The sequence below is a fragment of the Chelmon rostratus genome, chromosome 12 (genome assembly GCF_017976325.1).
Source record: "Chelmon rostratus isolate fCheRos1 chromosome 12, fCheRos1.pri, whole genome shotgun sequence".
Taxonomy (NCBI): Eukaryota; Metazoa; Chordata; class Actinopteri; order Chaetodontiformes; family Chaetodontidae; genus Chelmon; species Chelmon rostratus.
This window is the reverse complement of record NC_055669.1, coordinates 23,055,021-23,066,733: the sequence shown is the minus strand read 5'-3', so window position 1 is coordinate 23,066,733 and position 11,713 is coordinate 23,055,021. Positions and strand designations below refer to the sequence as shown.

The window sequence follows — 11,713 nt, the reverse complement described above, 5'->3', positions numbered from 1 at the left end:
ATTTCCCCAACCCTCCTGCTCTTCCTTCAGTCTTTTGTCTCGCTGCCCGCAGCCTTTTCTCAAACACAGCTTGTAATAATCAGCCTCATACAGAGAAGAAAGCTCCCGGTCCTCCATCGTCTTCTTGTTGTTATAAGAGTTGCATATCTTGGTGTGTCGTGTGTGTGTGTGGCAGGAAAGTGATGGTGAATGCGAGGAAAAGTTGTCAGTACAGTATTGATTACAGTGTGAGTCAACAAATGCTGCAGCCTGTCAAGACAAGTCCCACTGACATTTAAGAGTACTGTCTGTGGTGGAAACACAGACCAGATCTGGGTTTAGGTTCATGGAGGTAGTGCTTTCAATATATACTGAAAGTGTTGTGGAAATGTGGCTTCAGTCTTATTTACGCAGAATCTGATGAAACATTTATAAAAGAAACATGCAGAAGATGTTCTGCATGTTTTTATTAGAATAAACTTGGTCTCATTTTGTTTCCCCGGTGTTGTTTCTGTTTCCAGATGTTTCTAAATGTAATATTTCATAAGTAGTCATGATTCTCCTCTAGTATTAATAAAATACATAATGGTGACTGTGTGTTCATGTTTTTCAGACCCTGACACTGAAAGTCCAGCAGAGGAAGAGGAGGAAGAGGAAAAGGAGGAGGAGGTAATGCTGAAACATATTTTTTGTGGTGGGCTGGCTGTAGACGAACCTGGCAAATATGTGCAGTGTTGGTTGACCTTTGCTAAGAGAAGAGAGTGGTAATTAGGAATTGGTTGATGTATGTGTGTGTTTACGCGCCTGTCTGTGGCCTCTCAGAGTACAGACTGCACCTCCCCGCCGAAACCCGAGGACCAAACAGACGTATCACCGAGTCCGGAGGAGGGAGGCGGGACTTCAGACCTGCCCGTCACCGACACTGGTAACTGTTACCATCCAAAAAAAAAAAAGCTCTTGCACACAAAACATCCAATATTTTTAAGTTATTTTACCCAAATAAAACCTTTTTATCTTAAAAATTTGGTAAATTCATTGCTTTTTTTGATTTTTCAAAGCAGCAAACACTTAGTATTTATGAACAATAATGACTAATTTTAAGTGTGGTTGGATCTTGCAGATTTATGACTGTTAAATTATTTAGAAAAGTTGGTTATGTTGCATTTTCTGTATTTATGGTCATTTCTCTTAAGTCAAAGATGATGGCAGTGAGTTATTTTGTCAACACCTGAAACACGTCCAAGTCTCTTTCGTACATCTTAAGAAAAAGAAAGGCATCTTGAATGTGTTGTTCTGTTCTGATGTAGAAAAGGCGACGGTGGCGGCCGCAGACGAGCAAGTCGACCCAGAGGTCTCCATCATCCTCAACATTGAAGACAGCGAAGCAGCCGAGCGAGAAACCGGCCAACCGCTCCCCGAGGAGGCAGCTGGGACCTGCAGCGACAGCGAAACTTCCAAAAAGAAGAAAAAGAAGAGCAAAAAGGACGTGGAGACGCCTCCTGCAGATACGAGCACAGACACATCCACCGTAGACGCACCCAGTGATGTTCCTCTTCCCACCAAGACCGCCAGAAAGAAAGACAAAAAGAGACGGGAGGAGGTGGCAGAGGAAGAGGAGGCCACGCCTCAGGTCACTTCATCAGAGAAGAAGAAGAAGAAGGCAAAGAAAAGGAAAAGGGAGAGAGATGAAGTGGAGGAGAGAGACGAGGAAACCCCTGTCACTCCTTTTGAAAAGAAAAAGATGAAGGTCAGAGACGTGGAGGAGGAGCAGAGCGAGGCGGCAGAGGTGGAGGAGGAGACGCAGGCGGAGGATCTTGCGGGTGTGGCGGAGACAGCAGAGGAGAAAAAGAAGAAGAAGAAAAAGAGGAAAAAGGAAGAGGAGGTGCAGTCTGATGAAAAACCAGCAGGGGGCGACAACGACGTGGAAAACAAGCTGGCGGCTGAAGGTGGGAAATAAAAAAGTCACGCCTGCAGTTTCTTAACTGGGAAGTTCTATTGAATCGTATCTCAAAGAAAATCGTCTTTGACCTTTAATCATTAGTGTTACTTGGCTGAAATCTGCCGTCTTCTCCCTCAGACGGAAACGCTCCTCGGCTCTCGTCGGCCAAGAAGAAGAAGAATCGCCTCAGGACTAAACTGAGCCTGAAGAAGAGATTGAGGGTGAAGAGGAGGAAGAGCGGCATCACCTCAGAGAGCAAGAAGCTCAAAGGCAGAAAGAAGTCAGTATTTTTATGTTTCTTTGGCATCTTTATAGTTAAAACTTCACATTATGTGCACTGTTGGAGTGCACCGCAGGCATGTGTACGTAGTAACTGAGACATGGAATCTTGTTGGAGTCTGAATTTTATTTCAGGACTTAAATCGTTACCACAAACAAAAACTTCCAGTAGAACAAGTAGAAACTCTCTGCAGACCAGTGAGGACGACACACAGTGCACACTTGCTAAATATCTGTTTGGTGAATGTTTTGTAAGATGGGAAATAAACATGAAGCACTTTTCAGACAACAGAAAAGACCCCCGCCTGATCCTGCCCAGGACGACGGCACACCAAAGAAGAAGAAGATGAAAATGAACACCGAGCAAGAGGAGAATTCCTCGAAGGAGAACCAACCGCCAAAGACGAAGAAAAAGAAGAAGAGGTCGGCGAAGGAGGCGGATGAAAGCGACGTGGTGAGTGCTGAGCTCCCTGAAGCTGACTCGTCTCCGCTTTCAAAGGAAGGGAAGAAGAAGAAAAGAAAGAAGACGAAGGCTGGAAAAGAAGAGGAGACAACAGGAAGTTCAACTCCCGTCACTGTGAGCCCAGACGTACCTGCAAAGAAAAAGAGTAAGAGACTGTTTTAGAGAGGGTTTTATTTTTCACAACGATTGATCTGATACTTGTTTTCTTTGAAAAACAACCAAACATGCCTCAGGCTGCCTCGTAATTGGTCGAAAAACATCGTTAAACTGAGCTGCAGCACTTAAACTCTGCAAGCGCGTGATTTCAGATGTATAAATTAAACTGGCTCACCTTTGTCTCGAAATAACGTCACCGCGTGCTGACGTTCATGTTTTGTTCCGACTGACGTTTGCAGAGAAGAACAGATTAAAGGAGAAACCGGAGGAAACGGCTGCAGACGAACACGCTCCTCCAGCATCTTCTACGGTAACAAGCCATCAGTGACAAGACGTTAAAAGTGATTAAAGTGTCATCACGAGGAAGCATCTCTGGAACTGCTTTATAAAACTTTTGTCTCTCTGTTATTGGCAGAAAAAGAAATCTAAGAAGATGCTGGCTTCTGATTAAATCTGGGTAAGTTGTCCCCTTCACTAATCAGCACCAGAGATACCGGTCGTTTAAACTCATCGTTATAGTGGAAATCGTTTCGTTAATCAGTGGTTACAGTGATCAAAAGGCTTCAGACTGAATCATTCCTATGAAATGCTGTTTAAATAGCAGCAACATTAGCTTTAGTACAGCTAGCTCCAGCGAGCCATGTTGTTTCATGAGGTTTTACTGCCACCTACTGGACTGGAGGAGCAGAACGACAGACTGTAAAGAATAAAAAAAATATTTTTTTAATAGCATATTTAATTTATTAATATTAATGATAATTCGCTTGCGCTGATTGTTTGACCTGCACCTGTTTCCACTGTATTATTTTAGTAATTTAAGTGACAGGATGATGTTCATAATGCTCGGGGCAAAGGGCCACACGTTTCAGTGGTATTTAAAATATATTCAATATATTCAGAGAAGATTTAACCCTGTAGATTAGATTGCGCTCAGTTTTGACCTCAGGTTTAAGCTTCAGTGTGAACGATGAGGTCGGGAAATGTCTGTTTCTGTCATTACGATCCATTAAAAACCGGCCCTGCGCCTGTTTTCTATGTGAGATGAGATGTCGAGAGTGGTTCTAAATAACGTTTCCCGTGGAAGTGCCAACTAAAACCAGCACGTCACGGTACGTCCTCGTCCTAACTCGAGCGCAGAGATCTATTTTGCTTTAGTGATGACTAATGAGCCGTCTCCCTGTGTTTTATCCAACCAGGCATCAGTGGACCTGAAAGCCCTTAAACAACAGGACAATCTGCGTAATGTCTTTACTCCTGATTTTCTGAGGTCACATCAGTGTTTTCAGCCATGTTTCACTGTCTTTTGCTGTAAAACTGTAAAAAATACACCTGCAGTTTGATTAATCTGCCTTTTTTTTTTTTAAACTTTTGCTTAATTTTTTGGTCAGTTATTACTTTCAGTTGACTCTGTTTACAAATCTCATCGTCGAATGTCTGGTGACATGAACACATCCTTGCAGCTTCCGACTAACATCTGGGGAAACAGACCTGTTTGTCTTCTTTGCTGAACGTCCGGTCACAGGTGTGGACGTCCTCAGGCGCTGCGACACGCCGTTGATGTCGCCACACGTCTCACTTCAGTTCCAGACGAGCTTTAAGGGAACAAACTGAAACATTTCAGAGCAGGTGGCGTTAGAGCAATAACTCAAACCAAGGTTTTAGAAGAGCTTCCTCTGTTAATGAATTTAGATTCATAGTGAAACGTTTTTCTGTGTTTGAGGTTAAAAAAATCGAGTTAGTTGTGTTTTTCCTTTCAGTCCTGAAGCTGTGAAATTCTGTTTTTATTTGGCTTTTGTTCACAGAGATCTGTTGTTTACGCACACTTTTTCTTTACGATCCCGTGAGCTGTTAACTATGCATCTGATTAAATCTTGTTGCTTGAGGGGGATTAACAAGTTTCACTGCAGGGACTTTTTATTTTTGCTGTTCCTGAGAACCAGCGTGTGTCAGAAAATAAAACCCGTAGCAGCTTCAATTCTGCAGTTGCTGTGATTTTTTTTGCTGTTTCGCCTTCCAACTGTTGCCATGTTTATGGGAATTATTGCCAATTTCTGACCTTTAGATGCTGTTCATGTCAGTTAATTAATGAACTTTTGATTTGGAAACTCCAACACAAATGCTTGAAAATATGGAAAACTCGCACCAGGTGAAGTACATTGTTCAAGCTAATTAGCTCCAAATTTAACTTAACTTTAACTCAGCAGTCATACAGTCACCCTGAGGCATTAACTCAAGTTTTAAACATGAAAACCGTCCCATTTTAACATTTTTCCACACAAACTCCTGAACCACGAATCCGACTTCACACTAAAGACTCATCTTAGCATCATCGTTGCGTATCAGAGACTTTAACTTGACATCAAACACATTTTAAAACAACTTTCCTGCTACAATTTAATCATTAAATTTATGTTTTAAAGGTTGAACTGAGTGATCTGGATAATGTGTTCGTGCCCTAAAACGAGTAATCTGAATGATTGTTACCAGTCATACATTAAGTCATTGATCACATGGTTAATTCACTGATAACTGATTCATTCTCAGCTGAAAGAAAAGTGGCAGAAATTTGGCGTGTTTGTTGAAAACAGCAGATTAAACCTGCACAGGAGTAAAAGTTTGGAAAGAATCTGACAGAGAAATAAAGATTCAATATGCATCTAAATAATAATAAATCAAAAGCACATCATGCAGCTGACTGGATTAAATCTGACTCTCCTTTAAAGAAACCAACATTTTCAACCTGTTTCCAATGCTGATGGTTTGTTTTTGTCTCAGCATCAGGGGGGGAGACAAGCAGCTGATGCTGATATTAACTCATAAAACTGTGAGGAGACGTTCAGGTTTCACTGTTTACTCACCGGCAGTGTTTCGCCGTCCGTCTGCCACACAAACACGAACGAACGCCACCTGAAACAGAAACGTGAGGATGCTGAGTTCAGGTTCAGTTTGTCGTGAAGGAAAGTTTTTCGTTTCTTCTAATAGAGGCAGCTTCTCTTAAAGTAAGACTCGAGTTTAGTTAAATCTTTTAAACTTTAAAAAGAGCACGATCACATCTAGACATGTGTCTCTCTGTGCTGAGCAACATAAAAACCCAGCAGCTCATATGACAGGACTGACTCTGTGCTGAATATTTGCGTCTGGTGTACAATTAAGCAGATTTGACTGATAAACCCCTTATCACAATATTAATAATAAAGATATACAATGTCAACATAATCATGATATCACTTAAACAAATTGTGGTAATCATGGCTCTCGCAAATTGAATTAATTAATTAGGACAATGTGTAAAACAATAACATGATGATATGATGATATCGCAGCCATAGGATCGTATTCTGCTGACATTTGATGAACAATAACACTGTGTTAATTTAAACACAAGATACTTGTGCTCAAAAAGAGGATTCCCCTAATAGATGGACCCCTAATCTGCCTCTATACATGCCAAAGAGCAGTGATTCCTAACACGTCTCTGGGGGTCATCAGGTGGAAACCTCCCTTCAACAGTGTTTCGCCTACTTCGTCCCACCACACCTCCAGGAGGCTAGGCGGTGAACTCCTCCGGCGTCCCAGAGTCACCCCCCCAGTGCCAGTTCACACTGCTCCTACACAATCCAAACAGCACCGCCACGTTCAACTGACCCAGAGATGCTCCAGGTAGCGGCCAGTACCGATGCTACCATTTAGCTAATGCTAATGCTAACCGCTAAGAAGAACAGAAGAAGACAATATAGTTCCGATGCTACCATTTAGCTAATGCTGACTGAATTAAAACCTCATAACTGTAGAAGAAGATTTTCAGTCGTCCCTTGTATGACAGTAAAGTCCAAGAACAACTGGCAGTAGTGACAGCGAGGGAGCAACAATCACTGCTGCTTCATTTTGAGTGAAAGATGTGTTTTTAGAAGAGTGAACAGTTCATATATAAAATGAAGCACATCACCTTCAGCTGGGTGCAGCTGGGAGGACCTCAGGTGAGCTGTTTGTCGGCTGGGTACAGAGGTGTGGTTTCTCCTGGGAGCAAACAAAAAGACAAACATTTTCAGGAAGGCATCAGGAGTTTTCCACTGAATTAAAACCTAGACGCGTCCTGGATTTAACTTATTTTTCTCCAGCTGCGTCCTGGCGTTAAACACCCACATCGACGACACAATAAGTGAGCGACGCTCATGTCTGGATGTGATACAGAGGAGGGAACAGCAGGCGGGATGTTTTTCACTGCGATTATGTGTAATTACAGAGCTGAAGGAGCGGCCGTGTTGAACGTGGCCATAATAAAACCTGTGAGCTTTCTTTTACACAGCGGCTACATTCACTGTGTGGGGGAGAACGTCTTTTTTCTTACATGAGAAGAAAAACTCGAAAACTAAACTTCTGACTCTTTGGATTTGCGAATTACAGCTGAAAAGGATTATAGTTGATTAATCCAGTGACAGAAAATTAAGTCATTTTTAAAATCAAACATTTGCAGCTCTTTATTGATCCCTGAGGGGAAACTGGGTCAGTAGCAGTTGCTCCCATTGTGGAAGAAATAAATAAAACAGAAATAATAATAGAAATCTCCTGGAGAATATGTAAAAATATGTGCAAAATACTACAATATAAATCAACCATAAATAAACAAAATGAAATATGTAAATGTAATTATGTAACTATGTATATAATGCTACAATAAATAGCAACTGTCTATATAGAAATATGTGTTGTGCAACATTATACTACTACTGCTCATACTAATACTATAATAATAACACTGAGACATAGTAAAAGTAACATATATAGCAATAGTAGTATATAGTTAAAAAAAACAATAGTAGTAGCAGTATTAGAATAATGCAGTATAAATATGCTGTATAAGTAATAAACACTACAGATCTGATTATCAGTGATTTTAAAATACTGGATTTGAATCATATTTGTTTCAAATCTGATGACTTTATCAGCTGTGGACAGTTAATGAGACGACCTTGTTAATTAGTAATGAAAGTCAGTCTGTCTGGCCAGTGGCGTGCAAGGGGGGCAACCGCCTCCCCTCGTGGCCCAAATGTTGAAAAACGCGTGCTGAAGTGCCCTCTTGGAAGCCAAAATGCATGCTAAAGTGCCCCCTGGGAGCCAAAATGCGCATTAAAGTGCCCTCTTGGGAGCAAAAACATGCGCTAAAGTGCCCTTTTGAACACCAAAACACGTGCTAAAGTGTAACCTGGGAGCCAAAACGCGCGCTAAAGTGCCCTTTTGGACGCCAAAACGCGTGCTAAAGTGCCCTCTTCAGTGGCGGGGACACGCTATATGTGCCCTTTTTTTCCTTTTCGCCCCTGCCCTTCAAAAAGTCTGTGCACGCCACTGCTGCTGGCTGCCTTGTTTTCACATGAATCAGCATCATCACAGGCTGTAAACCTCACATCGTCACGCCTGGACGATACACATTTAGTAACGTCTTAGCACACATACTGCATGATATTTTTTCAGAAAACATCTGAAAACGGCAGCACATCAGCACCACTTGACCTCTGTGAGCGTACCAGACGTTGCACATGCAGCCTTGATCTGCAAACAGTGGACGGCCTCTTCAGCACCACTTCACCGCGTTTCAGTAGCTGCTCCAAACATCCTTGAACAAACCGTCTTTCCAACGGCTCGATTTCATTTTTCAGTCAAAAACTGTCGATGTTTCCATCAAAGGGATGTAAAAAAGAACCGTGTTAGAGGAGGTCTGCACAATATTTACCAATCACTCTGCCTCTTTCAACAGCGAAATGAAAGGTTCGCCCACAGCTACAGCTCTCTGCCTATATTATTCCTCCTGACAGCCATAACAGAAGAAAGTCAAAGTAAGACAAGTGTGCAGCTACAGCAGAAGGTCATATTGAGACCTTATGCTTTAGTATGTGTCAAAATACTTTACAGTTACAGATGAGGAAAACAGCATGTTTCTAAAAGCTGGACCGACAGTGACGTTCATGAAGAGTATAAACCTCGATCACTCTGGAAACGTCTTTTGAAATCCAAAAAATCATGTCAAACTGAACCAGCTCCTTCAGATTGTGAGTATTAATATTAATGTGCATGATTTGAAATAATGGTATTACAACTATTTACACTAAATTCATCTGGAACATTATGTTTTCTGCACTAAATTGATGTGATAATTGGCTTGAGTTTGGTCAGAGATGTAACGCTGTCAAATTACAACATATATTTTGGACAAAAGTTTGTAAAATGTATAAAAAAAACCTGGACCCCTGAGCTGTACACAAATCATTTTTCACTTCGTGCGATCACTCTAGTTGCTTCAAATTGTGACTGATTGGAAATGTGATTAGTTCTGAACCGTTTAAAAACACTAAACCACTTTGCAGAACACGCAGCAGCCTGGATGAGGCACGCGCGTGCCGCGAAGCACACCAAGCGCCGTTTAAGTGCAAATCTATGTAATCTAACATTCATTTTTCTCACTGAGACAAATGAGAGATTATCCGCATGAATGATTTTTTGCTGCAGAAAAAGCAATTATGTGTAATTACAGGAAAAACTGGTGATGAGATAGAGAGCAGCCAGCAGAGATAAAAAAAAACAAAAAAAAAAAAAAAAACGTTGTATCAGAGCCAGGAGAGCTTTTCTGTGCAGTCTCAATGTACTGTATATGAAAGTTATTTTTCCACCTGTGTTATTCCCTCAGGTGACTGGAAGGAGCACAGGCAGGCTGTTTTTAGAGAGAGGCAAACTCTTCCACTGTAATGTCCAGGTAATGAAAATGTGCGCTCACATAATGGACCTTTTTACTGCTGCTTTTACCCAATGCAAACTGTGGCACAATGAAGGCATAAATATGAAGCGTGGGTGGTTTTTGTGCAAATTGAAGACTTTCCACCGCTATTATGAATATTCATAATGCACCACTTCGCTGATGGCTTTGTCCCCAGGAAGCTACATTATGTGCATTCAAGCGGGAACCTTCACACATGCTTTCATGATGAAGGATTTGAATAGAGACTCGTATAGAAGCTCCAGGCAGCACGACGGCCTGCTGGCTGCAGAGGCTGCAGAACATCTGCAGATTTGACCAAATAAACTGGCTGTTAAAAGCTTCAAAGCAGCCCAGTCGCCGGAATATTGTACGTTTCTACAAACCACGTTAAAGGATAACTTTCGTTTTTTACAACCTGGACCTTATTTGTAGCATTAAATACGACCATTTACTCACTCAGACAACTTTGGTGGCATTTGGAGTCGTTTTGAAGAAACAAGCCCCAGAGGAGCGGCGCGTATATCCGTATAATGCGAGTACTCGGGGCATCCATGCGCAGCCTCTATATAACGCATAATCTGCAGCGAAACTCGTTCATATTCCAATATTTTGTTATGATATGCTGGTGCTATTCCCCTCTGAGCCCGTGGTGGCATGTTATCAACATCCGGCGTCTCTAGACAACTACCTCTGACGTGGATGATGTCATTACCGAACGCCGGGCGCTGCGAGCAGCCAGCCACAACACGGCTGACTCTGCGGCGGTCGGCTATGAATAACGAACCATAGCTGTGCCAAACTACAGCTAAACTAGCCGACCGCCGGCTCAGAGGGGAATAGCACCAGCTTATCATAACAAAATATTGGAATATGAAGGAGTTTCTGCAGATTATGCGTTATATAGAGGCTGCGCATGGATGCCCCGAGTACTCGCCGCTCCTCTGGGGCTAATTTCTTCAAAATGACTCCAAATGCCACCAAAGTTGTCTGGGTGAGTAAATGGTCGTATTTAATGCTACAAAAAGGTCCAGGTTGTAAAAAACGAAAGTTATCCTTTAAATTTGTACATTTCGTAGCAACGTTTCTACAATAGGTATCTAAGTGACGTAGTTCAGATTAGTGGTACATGTACATGAGCTGAGTTTCTCATCAGGAGGAGGAGGGGATGGTGGCGGCGTCACGGTGTGTTTATGGCGACAAAACATGACCTTTTCTTAGTCTGAACCAAGCGGTTTTTGGGGCTAAACCTAACCAGACCTTCAGAACATGAAACTGAAATAAAAAGTTTCAACACATCGTTTCAACGTCAACGTTTATTCTGGCGACCGGGTTGATCGACGCGTTGCTAAGAAACTAAACTGATCCAGGTCCTTCATCAGAAAATGGTTAAACTCAAACTGACTCTCATAATTGAGCCTAAAGGCGTCAGCATGATTCAACAGAGGCGTTCATCAGGTGGTGAGAAGCACCTGAAACTCTTCACTACACCTGTCCGGTGTGGGACAGCTGGCGACCCGTCAATCAGGCCCACTGCGCGCAGTGACTGGACAGCTGAGTGGAGGTGAGACAGGAGGCGGGGTTTGATCTTCATTCTCAACCTCTCTCACTTTCATTGACATGAAATGAACCAGAATCAACTGATTATAGAGCTGAAATAACAAATCGCGAATACAAACTAATATTGGTCTGACAAAACAAGCACTTAAAGGCTTTAAGAAAAACTGTGACACATTTTTCAAACATTTTATAGACTACAATTATCAGATTATAATGAAAAGAGCTCTTACTTAATTAATAAAGTGGACTTTTCGGAGCCCCTGAAGTTCTGCAAAACTTTTTTAAATCTTGTGTGAACAAGATATGAATTATTCTGCTAATAACTCTTAACTTTGTGGACTTAGGGCGTTCGGCAGGATTTAATTTTAAGTTTCTCTTTCTGAAATTAAAGTGAGACACTGACTGAGAACGCTCAGTCCTGATAAAGATATCGATGAAATGAAGTCCTGAGGCTCCCCGATACCTTGACTTTAACAGATGAGTAAACCGAATATTGACAAAACGCTCGGTAAAATTCACAGAGCGAACAGACAGACTGCCAGTCAGTCAGCAGAACATCACACAGGATTATAGCTGCTTGGTTTTAGCTTTG

The 11,713-nt window shown here is 41.9% G+C and overlaps 1 protein-coding gene across 1 annotated transcript; it reads left to right on the top strand.

The window, feature by feature from the left end:
• Positions 1-325: 325 nt before the first annotated feature.
• LOC121614927 (uncharacterized protein DDB_G0286299-like) lies at positions 326-4,764 on the top strand. The gene is made up of 9 exons (XM_041949028.1): positions 326-331; positions 802-904; positions 1,287-1,507; positions 1,715-1,925; positions 2,057-2,198; positions 2,483-2,805; positions 3,056-3,126; positions 3,232-3,273; positions 4,013-4,764. Exons 1-8 carry the CDS (start codon positions 326-328, stop codon positions 3,265-3,267), a joined length of 1,113 nt encoding a protein of 370 aa, XP_041804962.1. The 3' UTR covers positions 3,268-3,273; positions 4,013-4,764.
• Positions 4,765-11,713: the final 6,949 nt, after the last annotated feature.